The 24,275-nt window shown below is 34.5% G+C and overlaps 1 protein-coding gene across 1 annotated transcript; it reads left to right on the top strand.

Moving 5' to 3' along the window:
• The first annotated feature begins 487 nt into the window (after positions 1-487).
• On the top strand, positions 488-24,275 carry LOC135831542 (uncharacterized). Its single transcript, XM_065344114.1, has 4 exons — positions 488-1,022; positions 6,721-7,231; positions 7,321-8,161; positions 23,876-24,275. Exons 1-4 carry the CDS (start codon positions 965-967, stop codon positions 24,125-24,127), a joined length of 1,662 nt encoding a protein of 553 aa, XP_065200186.1. The 5' UTR covers positions 488-964; the 3' UTR covers positions 24,128-24,275.

Below are 24,275 nucleotides of genomic sequence, written 5' to 3'. Positions count from 1 at the left end.
AGAAGAAAAAAAAACGTCGCATTAGGTGCAGAAGGTGCCAAGTAAAAGTGGCAGATATACTAAACATTGTATAAACAACTTCGACATTCGACTACATTAAACGACAGAGAATTCTCGATGCATGAGAATTTTCAGGTTCTAAATTAGCCAGGTATATATTTTAACGAATAAATTTCAAAAAAAACACCATCACGATCCAGTTTCATTGCCTGTTCTACCGATCAACTAAGTATAGCTGTTTAGGCGGTAGCTGCATCCATCGACATATTAAAATAATATTTACCCAAGCTACACTCGTATAGGTAAGGTACATAGAAGGAGAAAAAAAGGTACAGCGCATAGATACAGATTCCAATCTAATACGCTACATGTCTGATTTGCCAAAGATTAATTGCTTCCGATACATTGAAAACAAAGACAACTTTTTTAAATAGACTTGGAAGATAGATACCGCGCACATTTGGTCATGGGTCATGCAGCTTGCAGCCAGTGTTGATTATCACTGTCGAGTTTCTCACCTACAGAAGTGCGCATGCGTGTTTGTGCCTACAAGTAGAGCAACAATCCACAGGTGTAATATAACCTCACTTTTTAAACAAACGTCCTTGCGTCATTATATACATTATGTTGTTACAAAGATTTCGGCTACCAAAGTCACATGTATCAAAAGTTCAAATTTTAAAGATGACCATTTCGTCGGTTAACGAGTAAGCTTCGGCAGAGTGTACTATGTTGTTGTTTTCTTAAGCTACCTATCGATGCGGTTACGTAATCGATCATTGATCAACCGGGTGATTTTTTTCGCGCGTGAAGTGAATTTATGTACTTCGGTATATTGTAGAACTTAAGGTGCAGTTTTCGATGATCTTGTGCGGTTTTTTTCGGATTTCGTGAAGTGTTTTTTTGTACGAATAAATTTGGTGATTAAAAACTGTTATTATGAGATCTGATACTCTTCGGAGAAATGCGTGAAGTGGAGACGGATAGCTCCGTCATTTGGCCTTCTTGGTGTTACAATACAGGTAAATTTTCAATTTTTGAGTTGACTTTTGAAATATGTAACCAATTATAAGACTGAGATGCTCTCGAGAACTTCTTCAAATAATGAGAAAGTTATATTATTCTGAAGAAAAAATAATGATAATTTGGAAGTAGTCTTTTCATTGATTGACCAGGATCTCTGTTCTACAAATTATTCGTTTCGTTGAATCTTGCCGGCCATTTTTGTGGTTTGCTTCTCCTTTGGGATGACCGGATGAGTTTCTATGAAATTTCAAAAAAATGTAAATGACAGGTATTTTTACAAAAAGGAAAGCTTTGATATTTTTATATGTAGTTATAATTTCAAAATCTAGAGGACAAATTCGAATTTAAATTTTAAAATACATAGAGGAAACAAGACGCTCATTTGAGAAATCATAAAAAATTTGTTCAATAAAGTTGTTGAGCTTTCTAATTATTCCTAAAAGTATCACATAAAAACAAAGCTCATTGAGTTCTCGAAAAAAAATATCTCACACTCAACAGGTGGGTGATCATTATGCCTTTTAATTTTCTATCCCTTCATTTTTCCTGCAAAAGTCTTGATTTTTTCCAATTGAAAAATGTCAACTTTTTCACAACAGTCGATTTTTGATCAATATTGCAAGGAAAGGAAGAGGCCGAGGGAGTGATCATCCATCTTATATCCGAAATGTTGTTATTGTCAAAATGTGTGAAAAGTGAGCAGACAGCTCACACTTGAAGGTCTTTTACCTAAGAATATAGGTAGGTACCCATAAAACCGCATTTTGGAAAACTTTGAAAAAATATATTACATCTCACGCTAAAATATTCCTCACATTATTGATTGGAGCTAAATATTTCTCTAATGTAAGGCCAGTCCGGTAGAATTGAAGAATAGGAAGTAGTTTAATTTGATTCCCATCCCCTTATACTGAAAAATTAACTTCCTAAAACTAACTTTGAAACATAATTTTGAAAAAAAAAATGCATGTTGTGAGATCATAGCTTACATTGAAAAAAAATAAAGTCCAACCTAATGGAACCACCGAAAAAAAAACATAAAAATCCAAACTGATTCAATTTTGGTTTCAATTTTTCTTTATTTTTAGAACATGCAAATACCAGCCAGGTGTGGGAACTTTACTTACTGAGTGATCCTTGTATTGATAAATCAGGATGAAACTTTTTTTTTTTTTTTTGGAGTTTCATCTTTAAGATTATTTTGTAGAGAAGTGATCTTATCAGAAAAATAGTTGGCACCTATTCATTAATTAAGAGAAAAAATAATTTTAAAAATAGCTGAAATTGGATTTTTTTGAAAAATAGAAACATTCAGAATTAGATAGTACAGATAGGTAACTTACTAGGTACCTACATCAAAAAATTGAAAATTTGATCTAAAAAAAATTAACAAAGCATAAAGCTAATTGAGGTAAAATATTAATAGTTATATCTATTCATCGAAATGTCAGAAAAACATTAATAAAATTCAAACTAAAATGTAACCAATTAGGGGGTCGAATCAAAACTGAAAGTTCATAGTGGTATGAAATTCCAATAATTGGCTTCGCAATCCACCAAGTTTGAGGTGGAGCTATGTACTCGTATCGTTAATTCCAAAATAGTTCTTTATAGCAACAATATTTCAGCTTTACTTTCAAATTTCAAAAAGAGTTTTTTCAATAAGTTGAAATCCCGCTAAAGATTAGAGATGATCAAATGGTCAGTGTTATAATGATTTCAGGTTCATAATTAGTGACCTCGAAACAAGTAGGAAGTGTCCTTACCTGAATAATAATGTGCGATTTGTACGTCCATAGAAGTAACACATGAGGTGAATCTATTCAATAACTGACCAGCTCTCAGCTCATACGTGAACGAGGTAGAAATCAGAAACAGGACGAAATGATAAAATAAAATGCATCTAGAGATAATTTCATTTACTACATATTTTTGCCACTGGGTGACAAGGATCAAAAGTACTGTTTTTCCAAAAAAAAAATTTAATTTTTCAAGTGTTCAACCCTTTGTTTTTATCTATCTTGTGTGCCTATTTTCATTCGACAATTTAAAAAGCATGAAATCTACTCAAAAATCAATCTTTTCAATGAATTGCAATACCAAAGCTGTACTCGTATTTGTCTTTAAAAACAAAACTGCACGTGAAATAAAACAGCAATGGTTCCTCATTTTCATCCGATGGATACTTATTCCACTCCATTTCAACAGCATACGCGGTTTAAAAAATAAAATGAAAGCATGTACATACCAATAATACCTGCCCATCTTTATCGGTTTAGTTAGAAGTAAATAATCGAACATTCTGAAGAAATGGAACAGGTTTACATCAACTAGTCTTGTTAGATTTAATATTAAAAAAATAAATAAATAAAAGAATTAAAAAAAGCAAAGTCGCCACTTATACGAATAAAATTGATAAAAAATAAAATAAAAAATGTGGACGATACGATTAAAAAAAAAATAAGATAAAAAAACTGATACAACTCGGTTTGAGTGTTCTTTTTTCTACAGATTTTTTTTTTTATAAAGACGGGACAATTTGTTGTTCTAATTATTGTATTTGAAGACGAAGTCACGAAAATACATATAAGCCTGAAAATGAAAGGAAAAAAATATTTAACCTATGTTTCATCTTAAATGAAAACTTGACAGAAATGAGCGATAAAATCAATTCGATTCTTTAAACAAATGCAACACAAAGTTGGACCTGAAGCGGAAGGGGATTGAAACTGTCGAGTGATCAAAATATTAAGAAGATATTTGAAAACATAAACCAAATCTCTAACGGCTCGAAAAAAGTGGTTTAATTATTCGTGTTGACAGGGCAGTAGAGAGGAGGTGTGTAAAGGGAGCGATTTTCCTTGGATCCCGATTTTCTGAAAAGCTCGCGAAATGAAGGACCATGAGATCGACACCGAATTACCAAAGAATTGTACCACAGAATAAACTTTCAATGTTTTTCAATAATTTTTAATCTCAAATCGGTAATTTGAAGATTTTTCTACAAGCACATTTTTCGTGATTTTTTGTTGGAAAATCTCAATTTTTTCACTTTTTTTCAGAAACCTCTCAACTCGACCTCCCTTTCACGAAAATCAACTAGATCAAATTCATGTATCACCGAAAAAAATTTCAAATTAGAAGAAAATTTGTCATAAAAAATTTCCAGTGTATTTTCAAAAATAGATACTTCGCATCTTCAGTTTTTTCCATTTCAAACTGTTTTTTCTTGAAATGTTGCCTGAATTACCTACGTTTCTACTATACCTACTTGATCAACTTTTACATGCTGTGCGAGAAGGTAAATATTAACTCAGGGCACATTTTGCATCTCAAATGCTCTGCGATCATTTTCTAAAATTTTCAAAATATCACACGAAGTTAGTCCTTGAGCCCTAAAAAAATTTGGCTGTGAAAATTTTTGCTCCTCAGCGCTTTTCTTTCCGCGCATTTTTTTCGAATATTTTCATTATAAAAATCTTTCATTTTAAGGTGTTTTTAATCAGATTTTTTTACATTTACAAGTATATCTACCTAATGAACTACTTGAAGGATTATCACATACTAATCTAGGATGCGAAACTTACTCGTGCTCAAGTTTGAGGAACTGCATTTACTGATTTTCGCGAGTACAGTTTTCAAATAATGAAACTTATATCGAATAAAAAATTCACATTCGATCGTTAATAAATCCAACACGTAATAGAGGAATTTTGAAATTGCCATGAAACATATACCTACTCGGTTATGTGGATATCACGATACAATCAAATCCAATAGGTACACTTATACGAGAAAAGGTACTAGGAAGGTAAGGTACCTATATACTCAGACGAAGGAGCATAAACTTTCTATCAATAGCAAATCAATTGATATTTATCGATATTTTCCAGATCAATATATAAATAACATTGTAAAAAGATTAATATTTATTTTTATATCAGAAAAAGTCCGACATAGCAGTTACCTGGAAACTTCAATGTAAAATATATAAGTTGTTCATTTTAGGTCATGCTCTATATCAGTGGTTTTCAATAGTTGTTACATACTTTACTTTATTTACCTACCTGTATACATGCACTATATTTACTTACGTATGCAGGTATATGCACAGAAAACCACTGAAGAAAAAAGAACTTGTCATTGAAATTCCCGAATAGCCAATCGTTACAATCATCTCAGAATATAAAATTAATTAATTGAAACAGATTTCGACGAATTCCAAGGAGTGCGAGAGTAGAGTCAGAGTAGTAGGAAAGAGTATGGTTATTTGAGGGTTTTCAAAAAAGCAGAGTAAGAGCAGCCTTTTTAAGGATTTGAAGAGTTCAGAAAGCGTACAGGTCATACATGTCTTTAAGACCTACCCAGGTAGTATTGACATCACTTTGATTCTTCGGGACATTACATTCAGATTTCAAATAAGCACCATTTAGTATTTTGTAGGCGTAAAAAAAAACATATGTATCTAGCATCATCTATATAGGTACTAATACACCTATCCACGATAACTAATTATAATGCGATTCAAATGTAACGTGAAATGTTTCACGTACCAAAGATAAGGTAGGTACACCTACTGTTTGAACAGAAGTTATATATGTGAGTTTGAAGTGATGACCTGTTAGTTAGTGTGGAGATAAATTGTTTAGATTGTTGTAGACCTTCGCCGAGTAGGTATACAGAAGAAATAGAAGAAGCCCAAAACGTGAGAGGCCTTCGAATAATAGAACACTACAGATCTTAAACAATACTTTAAACGTTTGAATAATGTTTTCATCCGCGTTGTAATCTAAATTTCTCGTATTTAATGAATTTGAAAATTAATTCGAACGTGTTTTGTTTTATTTCCATTCTTTGCAATGGATTTACTGATTTTTTGCAACGATTGCTATAGTTGGCTCGCTGGGTTTCACGATATTTCCAACCATATTCAGTCTCACATTGGATGAAGGCAATCCAAAGTGTTACGTCCACTGTGTTTTTACAAATTCTGTTCGCTTTAATTTTTTGGAAAAATTTTATTTTCAATACAGACTATTTTTTTTTTTTGTAATTTTTGTGGATTATTTTAATTCTTTATTAAAATACTAAAAAATTTGAGAAATTCTCCAAATTTGAAAAAGAATAAGTATTAAAATTGAAATTGAAAAATCATTTCAAAAAAAAAATGAAAAAATGAAACAGACTCTCAAAAAAGTTGGATGAGGAAGGGGCGATTTTCCTACCTTTTTTTGAAAAAAAATCACTTTATGGTAGCTGAAAAAAGTTGATGGGATTGAAAAGTCGAAACTCTCAAAAACCACTTCTAAGGCACCTATCCTAAAAATGTACAAGTCAAATTTCGGCCTTCCGGTCAATTTAGAAGTGCATAGTGATGAAAATAGGCAGGGAAGAGTTGAGAAGTCTAAAACCCAAAAGGTACATCTAGAATAGCTATGCTAATAAATATGCCAAATTTTGTCCTCTTAGGCTAATTCGGAGGGGTGAGGAGCATGGGACAAGTTATTTCAAAGGGGAAAATAATTGCGAAATCCCCTGTTGACCCACTTTCTCTCATTTTAATTGCTCTTCAATGCTAATTTTCATTCATATTTTGACTTTCTTTCATCACTGTCTGGATACGATTGAATTTTACTAGATCACACAGTCATTAGAATTGAGAACCACGCACTAATCTTCTGTTATAATCCACAGGTGAAAATAAACTAGAAACGGATTCGTTGAAATCTCGAAGTTTGACGAAATCTCCTGTCATCCGAATCAAGAAAAGTCGTCGGCCGACGACCTCGTCATCGAATGAAAAACGCACGAATGGTATTAATGCATCGATCGGAAGTGAAAACAGATGTCCTACACCTTCTGCATTCACAAGTACTGCTAGCACAGTGACTTCGGTTACTACTGCTTCAAATACAACAACCGCGCCAATTTCTAGCTTCAAGATGGAAGTCAAAACCGAAAGATTAAGTCCATCGTCGGCCATTACGGATAACAATTCTTCGGGATCGGGAAGCAATACGCCATCGTCATCGTATCCCGGTACACCTCCTAATTCAAATAATCACAATGATCGAGTCCCTAGTCCTTCGCTGTCACCGGCTGCTCAAATGTCACACTCGAAAATCATTGATCAACCGATGGCGCGAAATTACAGCGATATTATGAGAAGTTTAGCAGCCAAGTATAATAATTCTAATCCTAACGAGTGAGTCAATTTTTTTCTATTATGTACATTGGAATTGGATGGAAAATTGGAATGGAAATTTAAACGATATGTTTTGGTTTCTGTTTCAGTTATTATAGTACGTCAAAGAACGGTTTCGCGGGAACGTTCGGTGATCCTAGATTTTCGTCGTTTAAAACAAATTCAACTTCTCCTTTCGTAAATTTAGTGCCGACGTTAAATTCGGATAGTAATTCGCCGCCTAATGTTTTAAATTCATCTTGTCATTTAACACCGTCGAATACCAAAGATAACGATATCGATTTGAAACAAATTTTAAACGCGACGGACGCTCAAAACTCATTATTTTCTAGTTTCGGTTTAAATACTTTTAATTCGTCTTCTGTTCCTTCGGTAGCTAATCTACCATTATTTTCACCTTTAGTAGATATGTCGTCGACTCAAGCGTTATTAAATATGGTACGTACTGCCGGCGCAGGCAGCGTTAGCCAATTAGAATCGTACATGAAAAGTAGCGGTATAAAAAGGCCGCCAGATATTGCTCTTAATCCTTTAGATTTATCCTCCAATTCACAACCGTGTAATTCGAAAAAACTAAAACGACCACCGAGTTCGACTGATAATTTTAATACGACCGATAACTCGATGACAAGTTCCAATCAAAAGCCAATTAAAGAACGTCAACAAACCAAACGTACCGGTAGCGTGTCTCCTAAACCTCGCGTTAAATCTTCCTTTTTATTCTCGCTGCCGCAAAATGCCGCCACAGCCGCGACCGTCGCTCAAATTCCAATCGCTGATCATCGAACAGCCTCGTGTCTTTCATTATGCACGTCATCGCTCGATAAAACGTGTCCTAGTCGAGATGGCCAAGAGAGTATATCACGGTGGACGATAGACGACGTTCATAATTTCGTTTCTTCCATCGATGTATGCGCTGAATACGCTGATGTAAGTACATAATATTGACGTTATTTTTTATTACTTGTTCTACATAATTGGAAGTGAGAAAAATTCAAAATTATCAATAAGTACCTGATTCAGAAATATTTTCCAATTTTACTTAATGGAAAGCCATATCCTTAGAAAATTTTCGGATTGAAAATTAATTTCATCAACATCGATAATGATAGAAAATAATTGTAAATGTGTCGTGACATGATGATTGTTAGGAGAGGTGTACTATACCGAGGCTATTAATAAAGAATAGAGCTCTTACTCAATCCCCCTGTCGCGGATTCGCGATTATTATTATTTGGCTATGTTTTCGTTGTATTTAAACTTTCTAGAATTCAGTTATAGTTGGCTACGATGTCCGTTATCTGTAGTTATCTAAAGATTTTGTTATTGTTGTGATTGATAAATAAATGAGTTACGGAAAAGGTTCGTTTTTGAAGCGATTAGAAATTAATCGCCCTGTTCGTTGAATTCCTTTTTCGTTACCCCCCCCCCCCCCCCTCCAAAGAAAGGTACGAAAAGATACGAAACGTGAGAAAACATTTTAATGCAGAAAAAATCACAAAAACGAAAACAGTTCAACTAAAGTCGATGTAAGAAAAACGAACCCACAACATGCCAATTAAAATTTTACACTGAAGCTCCAAATCAGAGCATATACTTAGCTGCATTTCGAAATATAAGCTTCAAGAGATACCAATTAAAAACTACATATATCCCAATCGAATAAAATTCAAATTTCATTTATCAGGGAAGACAAAATAACGAAACGAAACATCCCAACTAAAATCTAATAATAAAAGGTCAATCGAAACTAGAAACAGGAGTTTTCAATTATAGGTAATAAGTCTCACCTTTTTGATAAAAATTGTAGCTTCTTGTTAAAAATTGCTAAAAAAAAACTCTGCCTTTTGCTAAAATGATTGTCAAAAAGACTCGCTTTATGGGGGTATAGGAGGATAAGGTACGGTTTTGGGCCCAGAAATGGATTTCGACGAAATTCACACCAAAGGTTACCCATGATGAGAAGATACGCTCAAAAAATTTTCAGACCCCCAGACCTTTTTTTCAGGGGGGGGAGGGGCCAAAATGTGTTTTTTAAACTTTATTTTCCAGTGTTTCGCCAAAAGTAGATAAAAATTTCGCGTTTTTTTGTATCGATTCTTAAGGGTGAGGGGAAGCCCTTGAAATTTTTTCAAAATTTTTCGGACCATTTTTCACCAAATTGTGGCGTTTTGAAAATTTTTAGCGGCCATTTTGTAAAGAAGTTGCGGAGGTACAGTCACCATTTTTTTCCCTAAAATACGTTATTTAGTCAAGATTATACCATAAAAGTTTCAACGAGTTTGAGTTGGTGCAACATTGTCAAAAAAAATAAAAACTGACCACGCGTCATATTTGCCGGGGGTTGGGCATGATAGTCCACGGCGCTATCGTGGGAAGTTACGTAGCGTTCGCGCGCGTTACTGTCGTTCGTAGTTGTCTCATAGTCCAGTCAAATAGGGGGGAAAAATGGGTGAACCACATACTCGTTATTCCGATCAAATATTTTTTGGTGAATATTGTCAAGAGTAGTGTGGTGAACAACATATTAAAATCCCCCGACCCCTCCCACAGTGGTTTCGTTAAAAACTTCTAAAATATCAACTTTCGAGTAGAATGAGCTTTGTGATCATTTTATGTCCTCTCAAATACCTATCGAATGATCTATCAACCAACTCCCTAGCCCCAAGGGGGTGGCGCTACGATCCCTCGAAGTGACGTAATTTTTAGAAATGGGCTCCGTGAGCTTTTGGATTGATATTTGCATGTTAGGTAGGTAGGTACTAGGTAGGTAAAGGTACTTAACGAGGAACTTCCGCATTGAAAGTTTCAGATCTCCAGACCCCCTCATCCCATTTTTGAAAAACACCCTTTTTCTGGAATGGAATAAAAATTATTTTCTCAGCCCCATGTGAACCGATTTTTCTCATTTTTAAGTACGTTGTAAACATTTGTAAGGGGTGTACCCATAATATTTACCCCCTCATAATGACGTTATGATACTGGTGTCGTTCGAACCTCCCAAGCGCAAATGTTGCGTCAGATTTTGTTTTACGCTTACCCGGCCCCTGTAGAAGCTCCGGAGGGGCTGGGTGCGAGTAAAACGAAATCTGAAGTTTGTATTTCCATTCGGGTAGTTCGGTTCACTTGAAAACTACACCAATATTATAAAAGTAGTTCCGTTTAAAAAACAGTAGAAATTGAGGAGGGGACTGAGGCCCTGGAGAGGCCAGGTAGGTGCAAAACAAAATCTGACATAAAATTTGTGCTCCGTAGGTTTGAAACATATGAAAACACCAATATCATCAAAATAACTATATTTCAAAAATATTAAAAATTGAGGAGGAGGCTGAAGGAGTGAAGACACTTGGGGGGGGGGGCTTGATGAGTGCAGCAGAAAATCTGACGTCATATTCGTGCTTAGTGGTATCGAATCATGCGGAAACGACACCTCACTCATTAATAGTTAATTCTTCCAAAATACTCATTTTACCCCCTCTATGACTCGTTTTTTCAAATTTTCACCATGACGGACCTGCCAAAACAAAAATTTCGAAAAAATATATGATATTGAGGGGTCGTAAATACATCCAAAAAACATGTTTAGAAAATTGTTCCTCGCAATTTTCATTGTTAAAAAACATGAAATAAGACGAAAAAACGCCATTTCGAGGGGTATATATGAAGGGAGGGGGTTGACATTTCTGACAATATTCACCAAAAAATATTTGATCGGAATAACGAGTATGTGGTTCACCCATTTTCCCCCCCTATTTGACTGGACTATGAGACAACCACGAACGACAGTAACGCGCGCGAACGCTACGTAACTTCCCACGATAGCGCCGTGGACTATCATGCCCAACCCCCGGCAAATATGACGCGTGGTCAGTTTTTATTTTTTTTGACAATGTTGCACCAACTCAAACTCGTTGAAACTTTTATGGTATAATCTTGACTAAATAACGTATTTTAGGAAAAAAAATGGTGACTGTACCTCCGCAACTTCTTCACAAAATGGCCGCTCAAAATTTTCAAAACGCCACAATTTGGTGAAAAATGGTCCGAAAAATTTTGAAAAAATTTCAGGGGCTTCCCCTCACCCTTAAGAATCGATACAAAAAAACGCGAAATTTTTATCTACTTTTGGCGAAACACTGGAAAATAAAGTTTAAAAAACACATTTTGGCCCCTCCCCCCCCTGAAAAAAAGGTCTGGGGGTCTGAAAATTTTTTGAGCGTATCTTCTCATCATGGATAACCTTTGGTGTGAATTTCGTCGAAATCCATTTCTGGGCCCAAAACCGTACCTTAATCCTCCTATACCCTTTCTAGCAAAAAACAAGACTCTGAAGACTTTAAGGCAATTTTCGGCAAAAAGTGAGACTTGAATAGTTTTATTAAAGAAACAACGTTTTTAGGCAATTTCTGGTAAAAAAGCTTTAGGTGGAAAAAGAGCAACTTTTCAGGATTTTTTTGCAAAAAAAACTAATTTTTTTGGCAAAAAGCAAAACTTTGACAACTTTGGTAGTTTTTGACCAAAAAAAAGCGAGCCGTTTTAATATTTTTTTTCAAAAAAAGAAATTATAAGAAAAATTGTTGAAAAGAAATAACACTGAAATTTTTTGCAAAAAACCAACAATTTTTAAAATTTTTGGCAAAAAAATAAACTTTTTGGCAATTTTGACAACAGACAAACATGCGAGACTTCTTGCTATTTTTGGCGAAATGCAGAATTGACCATTTTAGCAAAAGACAAGTTTTTTTTTTAGCAATTTTTGGCAAGAAAGCGAAACTATTTAGCAGTTTCTAGAAGTAAAAGTGATATTTTGGCAATTTTTTGGTAGAAAGTGAAAAAAGTTGACAATTTTAGATAAAAAAGCGAGCCTTTTAGCAATTTTGTTTAAAAATATACATTTTTGAAAATTTTTGGAAAAAAGTGAGACTTGGACAATTTTGACAAATGGTGTTTTTTCCCGTCAAATTTTAGCAAAAAATCGAGGTTTTTGGGAAAACAATTATTTTTAGCAATAATTTTTAGCAAGAAACGAGACTTTTCACCGTTTCTAGCCGAAAGCAAAGCCGGCCATCTTAATAATATTCAGGGATTTGTGACTTGTGACCATAACGCTGAAAGGTCAGTGTAGCCAGTTGGAAAACGATTTTTAAAATGTACATATGTACTCTTGCAAATTATTCACTTGTTGATATTATCAATTTATCAACATTTTTAAATTTTTCTTCAAAAAATGGGGTCAAATTAAATTTAAAAAAATATTTTTAAAAAGTAACTTTAGTAATCAAAATTTTGAAAAAGAAATAATTTTAGTAGATAACTTATTTTTGTACTTACAATAAGGGAGGTGCCCCACGTGACATTCACTGATTTCAATGATTCTTGCACAATTGGATAGAGGACATTGAACATAGCCTAACCCCAAATTATCAGCTGCTGAAGTTAATATTTCGATTTTTCAGAGCAATTTTTCGATTTTCACATAGAAATTTTGAAAAACTGGCTAAAAATAGTCGGCGCAGGTCGCATACCGAAAGCTCTCATATTATTTGGGCATTTTTATACATGATGAGACTGGCCCACGGTGAAATTGTCAGCTGCTGGAGTTGATATTTCAGCCTTTCAGGACGATTTTTCGATTTTCACATAGCAATTTTGAAAAATTGGCCAAAAATAGTCCGCGGAGGTCGCATACTAAAATCTCTAATATTATTTGGGCATTTTAATACACATGATGAGACTAGCCCACGGTGAAATTTTCAGCTGCTGAAGTTGATATTTCAGTCTTCCAAGGCGATTTTTCGATTTTTTCAAAATTGCAATGTGAAAATCGAAAAATTGCTCTGGAAGGCTAAAATATCAACTTCAGCAGCTGAAAGTTTGGGATTAGGCTATGTTCGATGTCCTCTATCCAATGATGCAAGAATCGTTGAAATCGGTGAATGTCACCTGGGGCACCTCCCTTGTTAGTAGTAAAATAACCGAGTATGAGCCCCGACCTTGATGCTCCAAAATTAGAACAAATTAACACATTTTCGGGATTTTTTGTGCATTTTTTTCTTGAAAATTTAAGAGACAGAAGAACATTTATGAGTCATGCCCATAAAATAGTTAGATATTCAAATTCAAACGTGTCTAATTTTTTGCTTTTCTTTCTTCATGTCTGGGAAGGGAGAGTCCTTTACAAAAATATGTGAATATTCGAACTCAGAACCCTCGAAAATCGCAATCTGCCAGAGGCTTCAAATGGCTTGAAATCGGCAGTTAATTGATTCGAGAAGCCAAAAATAGGGCACAAGCCAAAATTCAGCGTTCTACCGCAATAATAGTCACCATCCCCATCTATCTCCAGGACAACTTGATCCCATTACAAACCTAATAGTTGAGCCAAATTATTCTTATTTCAAACAAACATACGAGTACATACCTATCAACAACCAATGTATAGAACTATATAGAGTGTGCTCAAGATATCTATTTCCAACTAAGTCACTACCTATACCTATGCTGTATAAAAACTTTCATCGCTAATAAATTGAAAAAAAGATTTACAAGTTATCTCACGTGTACGAACATAATAGCAGATGACAATTCATAAGTTGAAACAACGTTTAGAATTTCCTTTAAAATAATTTTTCTACGTACATCCGGTTTTCAACTCTGTCCACTTGACCACATAAACGTGTAGAAATGCATGTGCGGCGCACGATGCGTGGCGTACGTTTCCTGTCTACGGGCAATGTAACCGGCGAAGCGATGCGTTTTGCACGATAATTTCTTACACGATCTGTTGATTAATTTAACGCGGACGACTTCGTGAAAATAGAGTTATTATTTGCCCAGTTTCACGAATCGAACTATTTTATAATAACGCATCTTTAAACTGCAGATACTCGTAAGTCGTACGTACATAGGATGTATAATTCTTTGGAGGTACCTGTACCTACCGATTTTTCATCATGGTTACGTTACGTGATTGATTTCATTCAACTTGAAAGGCTGTGGCTTCTTTGAAGTAACCCGCAATTAAAATATGACCGGCTACTTCAACCAGTTAGGTAATCTTTTACCTGGCGATGCGCTGACTGACATTTATAGACATTTGTAGTATCGCACTTAAGGTGGTACGCGATTCAGACACTACACAGTCATAAGTTCTTTTCATCTTCGCATTAAAATCATCTTAGAACGGATAATCGACGCGAGATTTTTCTTTTATTCGTATTTTTTTGAGTAAATTTACAACGTGGTAAATTGAATTGGAAATATTAAAACTGTCATCTGCCTGCAACTTATTGCGGTGTAATCGGATTATAATGCCATTAAAAACATAATGTTTAATAGAAAATTATACACTAGTCGGCAAAATATACGATTTGTATTCACTGGACGAAAATTTTCCGTCGTAATTACTTTGTTTAACTTTTATTCGCTTACAAAGAAATTCTTCGAAGTGACGTCCACCTGTTTTATGTATAACACGTCGTACGTATTATGCCTTTACTTGAAAATCATCCGAAACTTATTCGAGCATAAATCCAGAATTTCCTGTGTAACCAACAACGTGCCACCCACGAAAACCGCTATCGAAAAATTCTCATTTTATAAGAATAGGTATAAGAATATACACGTTCTAGTCGCGAATAAATTCGCAGCGCGTCTCATATATCAATGAACTGGTTTTAAAGTATAAAATGTCTCGGTATAGAAAAAAAAAAAATTCACTGACAGATGTTAAATGTATGTAAAACAAATAAGAGCTTCGATAACTCGAATGTCGTAAAACTTGCATTTTCTAAAAACTGAAATTAATTCGCAAAGGCATGTTATGAGCAAGGTTTCGTATTAATTTTTCGAATAATTTCATAGATGGGTACTCTAATTACCACTTTTAATCGTGTACGTGTACGTTCACCTCTTTTGTTTTTTTATGGTATCTGAAAAAGATAGACTCGAGTAAGCAAACAAAGATGTTACCATAGATGGTAAAAAGCTAAAAACAGACATTTTTTGTTGCATGAAAAAGGTTTCGTGAAAAATTTTTGGAAGTAGGTAGTTGAAAAGTGGTATCTATAGAGACCTACCCACTGGGCTGCATGGCGCCAGTTTTTTTTTCTTCGAAAACAGAATTACATGAATTCAAAAATGTGATGATGATGATATTGGAAATTCCAAAAATGAAAAATCACTATTGCCAACTGGCAGAATTGCGGCCATCTAGAGATTTTTTCGCAATTGTTGCCAAAGTGGCACTTTTTGAAATTTCTGGCAAAAGAAGCTAATTTTTGACAGAAAACGAGACTTCGACAATTTCAGCAGAGAGCAGTGAAGACTGAAGATCTCCAAATCAAAATGCAGGGTTTTTGCAGAATTTCAACAAAATTTTTGCAAAATGTTGACAGCATTGTTTTTCAAATTTTCTTCTTTCCTCCTCCTAATAAAATACTTATGTATTCAAAAAATTTGGAAGTATTTTTTAGCTTCCTCCTCTCTTCGATTTAAAATCCACAAATTTCTGTACAAATTGAACTGCTTATCATATTTCCCTCCTCCTCCTTATGAATAATTAGAACATCTTCTAAAAGGCAGATGAGGAAAAATGCGTTTTCTTTAATATCTTACGAAATCTATGACCGTTTTCAAGTTTGTTGTTAAAGAGTTACGAACATTTTTCCAAGATATCCAAATCCTTCCCTTCTTTTCCATGACACAAATGTACATTCATTAAGAAAGACAACGAGCGACCTAACCTAATCTCATCGACTTCATTTACTTCACCTGGTAGGTAGGTATAGGTATCTGCATCAATAATGAGGAAAAAAATGAATGACGCGTACTTTGAGTTTTTTTTCCTACTGATATTATTTTCTTACCATCTCCGTTAATGTATAACATACACAAAGACGACAAGAAACCTTGAACACGATTGAACCTTGACAAATGCACCGTATGATATACTGGTATTAACAAATTGGTTACGATATAAATAACGCGTATACATTTCCATTTTGGAAATCGATCTATATAAAAGATGGTGTTTAAGACGGAGATTCGTTCTGCTTGGACGAATTCTTTTGGTTGATTTGAAATTAGCTCGAAGATGATATCAAAGAATATGCTACCGATTCGCACGTATACGAATATCTCGAATAGCTCGCAAAACCAATCATACTTTCTCCACGCCAAAAGCAAGATAGGCACTCGTATAGTTGGCTACTTGAGCAGCTAAATTTGAGCTGCAACACTGCCCTATCGACAACGATCTCAAATCTCTGTAGATCAAATAAATCATTCGCGAATGGAATTTTCAACCTGTTTAAAAATATGTGCACCCATTTAGATGTAGATAATTCACTAAGATATCAGAACTTTAAAATAAAATTGAAAATTGGTTTCAAAAAGTGCGGGAAATCAGAATTTTCTACGAGAAAATAAATAGAGGCACGTGAACAGCGATGAAGATACCTATTATACCTACGACTCGACGTTATACGTTAATTAAGACGCCGTAATCTGTGTCAAGTTTTAAAGTAATTAACTTCACATAAATAAGCTTAGCGTGCAACTTCATCAAAATGCAATTTGAACAACATCGTCGAGTTCGAGTCTCCAGTTGTTAATTAATTAGTTTTTCCTTCCACTTTATACACCAGCATTACCAGCTCATAAAAGGCCATCTAAGAGTTCATCCCTGTAACACACACGTAGCCGAACAATGATAAATATTTTTAATCGTGAACTCGACGCAGGAAATTAGATCAGACTCGAGCTGTATAGGTACAACGAAAAAAAATCTATATCGGCAAAAACGCTATAATTATTAAGTAGAAAGAACATACGAAGAGAATACACGTTGAAAAAAAAAAACAATAGCGTTTGGATCGATCGTAGTAAAAGCAGCCTCCAGTGTTGAGAACCAGATCTTAACTTCTGCTTCAATAAAAGGTGAGGTCGTTAGTGGCTAAAGGTTAGCTTTACCTCGACATTCAATGACTGACCAACAATACCGGTGGGCGTGCAAACACGAATTGAAAATTCGATTCACTCTTTTACATAACTTTTCAAAACATATACATACAACCAGTTCGTTCGTCTTCACTGAAAAGTGTCAGCTTCGAAATAAACCACCTACATATTTTTTAGATAAACTTGAGGCGCACGTTTGAAGAAAAAAAAATCAAGGAATTATTAATTTGTCAACCACATCGCATCCTGGATTCACTTCACATGTCATTCGAGGTGTTGGTTTGATTACTGGATTAAAAAATTATGCAAACAAAATTAGGTGAACTGCGAGGATTGAAAAGCTGTTTTGATTTAAATCATTTCTACGAAACGAGTACCTATCGAAAAAAGATGATAAAACAAATGGACTGAAAGGTGGAGTGAAGGGAATAGGAATTTTTATTAAATTAAGTATGCATCTATTGAAAGAATGATTAAAATTATATCTCAACTCATCTTGGCATCAATTGCATCATCTAAATTAGCTAAAAAAAAATAGAACTGAAAAATATCTAATTGGAATTTTTTGAGAAAGCTAAATAATTTTTTTTCAAACTTGGAAAAAATTGAGTAAGTAAATACCTCAACCTAGTACTTAAAAAATAAATGAAAGTTGTGAAAATTTGTGAACACCTCAGAGAATCATGAGAACATAAAAACTCGAAAAAAGACGAACTGACACTAGACATTTTAAAAAAAAGTAAATCATCTAAAAAAAATACAAAAAAAAACAGTAAAAAAATACTTTCAAAATTAATGAAAATTGTGCTTAATATTATCTTGAAAAATACTGAAGAATTTCTACTGAAATATGAGGAAATATTACCATGAAATGTTGAAAAATTAAAGTACAGTACATAATTTTTCATTTTTGAGTATTTTTGAAAAATTTACCATGTTTTTTGAATTCCAAGGTTAATACCACTTATAGAAAAACGTTTATGATACAGTTCAAAAAATTGAAACCGAAATTAATTTTTCGAGAAAAAAATCGAAAAACACTTTAAAAATTGGTAAAAACACCAAACATTGGTCTCTCAAATCGATCACAACCATTTTCAAGTCGATCTGGTGCCTTCATCAGAAATATATGTACATATTACTGTGAATGTGCCTAATAGAACAGCACTTCTTGGTACAATTTTAGTTTGTTTGAGAAATACAACTCTTGCTAAAGACTCCCGGAGATTAGCTTGAAAAAGGTTCTAATAGATGGGGGAGGGGGGAAGCATGTTCAGGGGATAAGGGAAATTTTAAAAATCGATTCACGATGTCGAACTCATGACAGGATTAAATAATTTTCTGTAGTCAAAGTTGATTACGAGCATCTTCTAAAGCAATTCCAAATCTCTGGAGAAAGGTCAACTTTTGCTGGAGTCTCCAGATTAACTTGAAAATGATCGCTATCGGATTGGATGGATCGACTTTGGGGTATAATCCAATTTTCAGATTTTCATTTCAAGATTTATTTCACTGTTTTGTAAGAAAATTAACACACATAAGTTATGTTTGCAATTTTCAAAAATTCGCCAAAATGCTCTAATAGCTATATACCTCCTATCAATGATTCCATCGACCTTTTCAATCAAATGCTAAGGAAAACATGCAAAGATATCATCAGTGAAATCTCATGATCCGAAAAACCTCCCTTTAGGAAAAATTAGATAACATCAAAAGAATCGAGGTAAAAGCTTCGAAATTTCACATGAAAAAGGAAACTCTACAATTCCACATACACATTTTACAATTTACAAGGAACTTGAGCAACTAATCTCGTTTTACAAAACCCAGCAAAAAAAAAAAGGCAAAACTATCCTAGTTAATCTGAAACTAAAGTTAAAAATCGATCTTTTACTTTCATCGCGAATATTATACATTTGTGTAGTTATTTTTTCATCTGTAAGTACATCGAAAGTTTCGCAGTATTTGATATTTAATCGGTTAGATTATTTATATGGCGCTGATCCCTAAAAGGCGATACATTTTAAAATACTTTCTAAACGTGATAAACACCGTAGAAGCGGAAAAATAAAACTTCAAATCAACGTAGGATGCAATTCGATGCAACGATTTTATCAAGTTTCGTTCTTTTTTTTTCTTCTTCCACTTCAAATATGGATCTTCGTTGACTAAAGGTAGCGGCTCTATAACAAACGTGAGGCTTACGTTGATCTGGTTCGCTACTCACGGTTCGATCCAGAATGTGACCTCGCTTCAAGAAGCATGATGGGATTGGCAGGTAAGGTAGGAAGGGTTAGTGCCTCTGGTCAGCTCGACCTGTTACCCACTGAACTTCACATATCAAAACCACGGTTCAGTGCAAATAATAACATAGCCGCATACTGTATCTAGATCTAAGATATAATAAGGTCCGTTTCGCCTCAGGCCGCTTCACTCCTTACTCCTCCTCAATTTATATTACAACAATTTTCAACGAATAAGTATTCGATTAATTTAATATATAGTATTTTTAGGTAGGTACACGAAATTAAAACCATCTCAGTTTTTTGAAAGCTCAACATCATATCGTCATCAACTCAAAAAAAAACTCTATAACAAATATAATTACAGCATAAATTTACCAAAAATCAAGTATCTCGTAGAAACGTGATTTGAAGAAGAGAAAAAAATATACATTCCAATATAATTTCGTAAATTGCTAAAGATGTCATGATTCATCCCAACAAACGAGAAAGGCTACCTGCCGGATTAGTCAAAATAACTCAATTTCAAATTACTTTTCTAAATTGAACACGAGTATTTGAAATGACAGTTTTTATCGCCTTACGTGTAGTATTACTTTAGTTTAAGCTGCGCATCAAAACAAAGTAATAAAATTATACTTAAAAAACGTTACAATTTCCATCGTCCGCATTTTTTTCCGTTATAGAAAATGAATTATAAAAAAAATGCAAATCAGATCGTAAACCGAGCACGTATACGTTTTTAGCCCAAATATTCGACTCGTACCCATACATTTGAATACAACCTCAACTATTCGTAGTAGGCTATATGCTATGTTCAAATACATAAACCGATATCTTCCTAGGTAGACAATTTCCGCGTGCTTTAAGAAACCAGAAAATTACACCGCCCAGTCGAGAAGACAAGCCTAAACGGCAACAGGTTAATGAAGACAAATAAACTAATATTTCACCGATATCACTGCGCTGCAACAGTATATTATTGGTTATTTGTAGAAGAATTTATGTCCGTTATTAGTACCTATGGTACCCAATAGCCTTACCCATCTACAGTGAAATTTAGTTCACTGTTTCTCGGCTACTTATTGCATTGCTAACATTACCATTTACCAAACTTGACCAAACAGGTTCAACTGTAGTAATAACGAATGAGAAGGGCACGCGTGAATCGGCATTTTGGCAGGCGCAATACCATAATGCAATCGTCCAGCAAAGGTAAAGGTAGCCGGCTTTAATACCGTGATTAAAAAACTTAACGCTGGTTCGACTGCATGACTCTTAACTTGTCGGTTGTTTATTTAAATTGACTGAAAATTTTTTCCAACAACTAATCATTCGTAACGTGCAATGTACAATTGTAATTTCCAAACGTTTGCTCTTTTTTAAATATTTGTGTTTATTTCTTACCTACGTAGTACGTAATACATTCTGCATAGTCATGAGGTCGCATTGCAACCAACTGCATTACTGCATGTAAGTTTTTCGGGTCTAGAGAAATCAAAATGCAATACCTATAAAAACCTGGGCACATCTTGCGTCTCAATCTGCTGGTGTGGATTGACTGTGTTGAAGGGGGAGCTTTAAGAATTGAATGAATTTAACACCTCATCAGACTCATGGGTATTGGCTAGTAGGTAAGATTTCAGAAGATTCAAACATTGACTCCTGAGATTGAATGGGCATTCTGGTGATTTTTTCACCATAAATAATTCACCTTTAAAAAAGTCGAAAACTCACCTGGAGACGTCTGGTGAATCGGTCACCAGAAGTCACCAGATATTCGAAAACAATTTCTGAGGTCAATAGGATATTCTGGTGATTTTATTCGCCATAAATTCAGCTGAAAAAAAAGTTAAAAATGGACTTGGTGACTTCTGGTGACGGATTCACCAGAACTCACCAGAATTCACCAAGGAGTCACCAGATATTCGAAATCAATCGCTAGGGTCATTCGGGAATTCTGGTGATTTTTTCACCATGAATTCAGCTGAAAAAAAGTCAAAAATTGACTTGGTGAGTTCTGGTGAATCTGTCACCAGAAGTCAGCAGGATTCACCAAGGAGTCGCCAGATATCTTAAAACAATTTCCAGGGTCATTGGGGCATTCTGGTGATTTTTTTCACTATAAATTCAACTGAAAAAAAGTCAAAAACTTACTTAGTGAGTTCTGGTGAATCTGTCACCAGAAGTCACCAGGATTCACCAAGGAGTCACCAGATATTCGAAATCAATTTCTTAGGTCATTAGGACATTCTGGTGATTTTTTCACCATAAATTCAGTTGGAAAAAAATGGACCCAGTGAGTTCTAGTGAATCTGTCACCAGAAGTCACCAGGATTCACCTATGAGTCACCAGATATTCGAAATAAATTTCTAGGGTAATTCGGGCACTCTGGTGTTTTTTTCACCATAAATTCAGCTGAAAAAAGGTCAAACATGGACTTGGTGAGTTCAGGTGAATCTGTCACCAGAAGTGACAAGGATTCACCAAGGAGTCACCAGATATTCGAAAACAATTTCGGAGGTCATTAGGATATTCTGGTGATTTTATTCGCCATAAATTCAGCTGAAAAAAAAGTCAAAAATGGACTTGGTGAGTTCTGGTGAATCTGACACCAAAAGTCACCAGGGTTCACCAAGGAGTTGCCAGATATCTTAAAACAAGTTCCACGGTCATTGGGGCATTCTGGTGTATTTTCCACCATAAAATCAGCTGGAAAAAAGTCGATAACTCCCCTGGTGACTTCAAAAACACATTTTTTAAAGAAGAGCATAATTCAGCCCCTTCAGAGCACAGGGTAGGCAAACATAAATACTTGGGCTTGGAATGGGCTGTCTTCGTTACGGGTGAAAGGAGGATATTCTGTGGTGGAGCACTCTGTATATTTTTCATTCATTTCTCTCCCCTTTGAAGTTTACTGCATTTTACAACGTGTGTATTGTTCTAATGTCTAAAACATATGCCCAACTTGTGGAATAAGGTTCATTTGGGATATTTCACAGTTGAAGTGGGGAGAGTGAAAGTTGAATATTACAGAAAGGTCATTTTTTTTTTAATATGTAGAAGACCGTACTATAAGGCTACACAGGAGCCACGTTCATAAAAATAGTCAAAATTAAAAACCATCAATAAAGTAGATACCAACCTACGTCCATTGTGATCAACATAGGTACCTAAATTTCAGTATCCCAGGTCATTTGCACCCCATTCAAGGCATAAAAAACTTCAATTTTCATCTTATTTTCGACCCACAGCTACTGCAAATTTACCTAGTGAGTCAAAATTGTGCACAACCAGTGAGAAGGTGCCATTGATATTTTTTTTACAGGTTTCATAACTGAACCTCCTAACCTTGCTTGGTCCCTCTCAAGGAGCAGAAAAGCCTATTTTTGAGCTATTTTTTCACGTTTCTTGACCTTTGGAACAGCCTGCAGCCCAAGGGTTCAAATTTGTTACATGTGTGTGTAATGGAAGATGCCATATATTTTGTCATTTGTAGGGTAATTTCCCAACATTATGAGAATGACACTGAATTCACTAAATTAGAGTCAGATATGTAATATGTACATAGGTATATTAGTACATTAAATTTTTAAACAAATTTTGGCAAGTTTCTGATTGAAAAAGTCATCATTTGTAACCCATTTCCACTCCTTCTTGATGTAGGTAAAAATTTGTTCTCCTCATAAATAAAAATATAATGTGCAAAGGTCAAGCTTCAAAGAGGCAAGTTATCGTGTTAAACAATTTCACAATTATTGATTCCTTCTCTATACTGGAATGCAATTATCCATTTCATCAATATTGAAATAAACATCGAATCTACACGTTGATTAAAACTGGGTGCATTATTCGTAATAGAGGAATAGTCTCCCAACGGGAAACTTGATAATTAGAACCAAACAAGATCATTATTGTTGTTTCACGCGATGCAAAGCAACCTCTATAAAACGGAATAAACTCGATACCCATCTACCATATGTACGAGTATTACTTGATATAGAAATAATAATATTCAAATTCACCATTCAATTCATACAGAGCACAACGAATATAATGCTTTCAACGCAATCATAATAATCGTCCTTTTATTAGCGATGAAACTAATATTCCAAACGAATATTCTCATATCTATAGCCATATAAGTGGAGATAGGTACACGTACACATATAAGAGATACCTATGCTACAGTACTCATTTGTGATGCAGTTTTTCTTATAATACAGCATACAGCATAGGTATAAAGATACGACACCTAGACCTACCTAGTACCTACATAATGCATGAGCATAAAACTAATTACAACGCAATAAAAGCGAACCACACGTTAAGCGTGAAATTTCATACTGTACAGCTCGTAATAAATCAATAAATGAAATATGACTTCTTATAGTCTTATGTACCTATGTAGATACTGATAATCATTTTGTTATGTTTCAGAATTTTAGAGAACAAAGTATAGATGGTATTTCACTTCCGTTACTAACCGAAGAACATTTAAGGACAACGATAAATATGAAATTAGGGCCTGCGTTGAAATTCCGAGCAATATTAGCACAAAAAATAGGTCATTGCAATGTTTGCATGCACTGTTTACATTGTCACGGAACAACTGGACATTCTTTGACACCTCTATTGAACAGCAGTCCAACTTTTCATTCCACCAATCGTCCTAATAGTGCGGGAAACTAATACCGCGAATTCGTCAATTTTATATTTCTGTTACTTTTTTATTTTCTATTTTTGCAACGTTTGTAAACTCGTATTTTGTAAATTTAATTAAATTTTGTACTGTACAACGTATTCGTTATTTAATTAAAAAATTGATACATTTTTTAAA

This window comes from Planococcus citri, chromosome 1 (genome assembly GCF_950023065.1).
Source record: "Planococcus citri chromosome 1, ihPlaCitr1.1, whole genome shotgun sequence".
NCBI lineage: Eukaryota > Metazoa > Arthropoda > Insecta > Hemiptera > Pseudococcidae > Planococcus > Planococcus citri.
The sequence above is the reverse complement of the archived record's forward strand: the minus strand, read 5'-3'. Positions and strand labels throughout refer to the sequence as shown.

What these genes read in the sequence shown, in the direction of transcription:
- LOC135831542 (XM_065344114.1), top strand. Translation starts at nt 965, where the DNA reads ATGCGTGAAGTGGAGACGGATAGCTCCGTCATTTGGCCTTCTTGGTGT. An exon ending in TTCTTGGTGTTACAATACAG is followed by an intron (nt 1,023 to 6,720) that starts GTAAATTTTCAA and finishes TATAATCCACAG; the next exon opens with GTGAAAATAAACTAGAAACG. An exon ending in AATAATTCTAATCCTAACGA is followed by an intron (nt 7,232 to 7,320) that starts GTGAGTCAATTT and finishes TTTCTGTTTCAG; the next exon opens with TTATTATAGTACGTCAAAGA.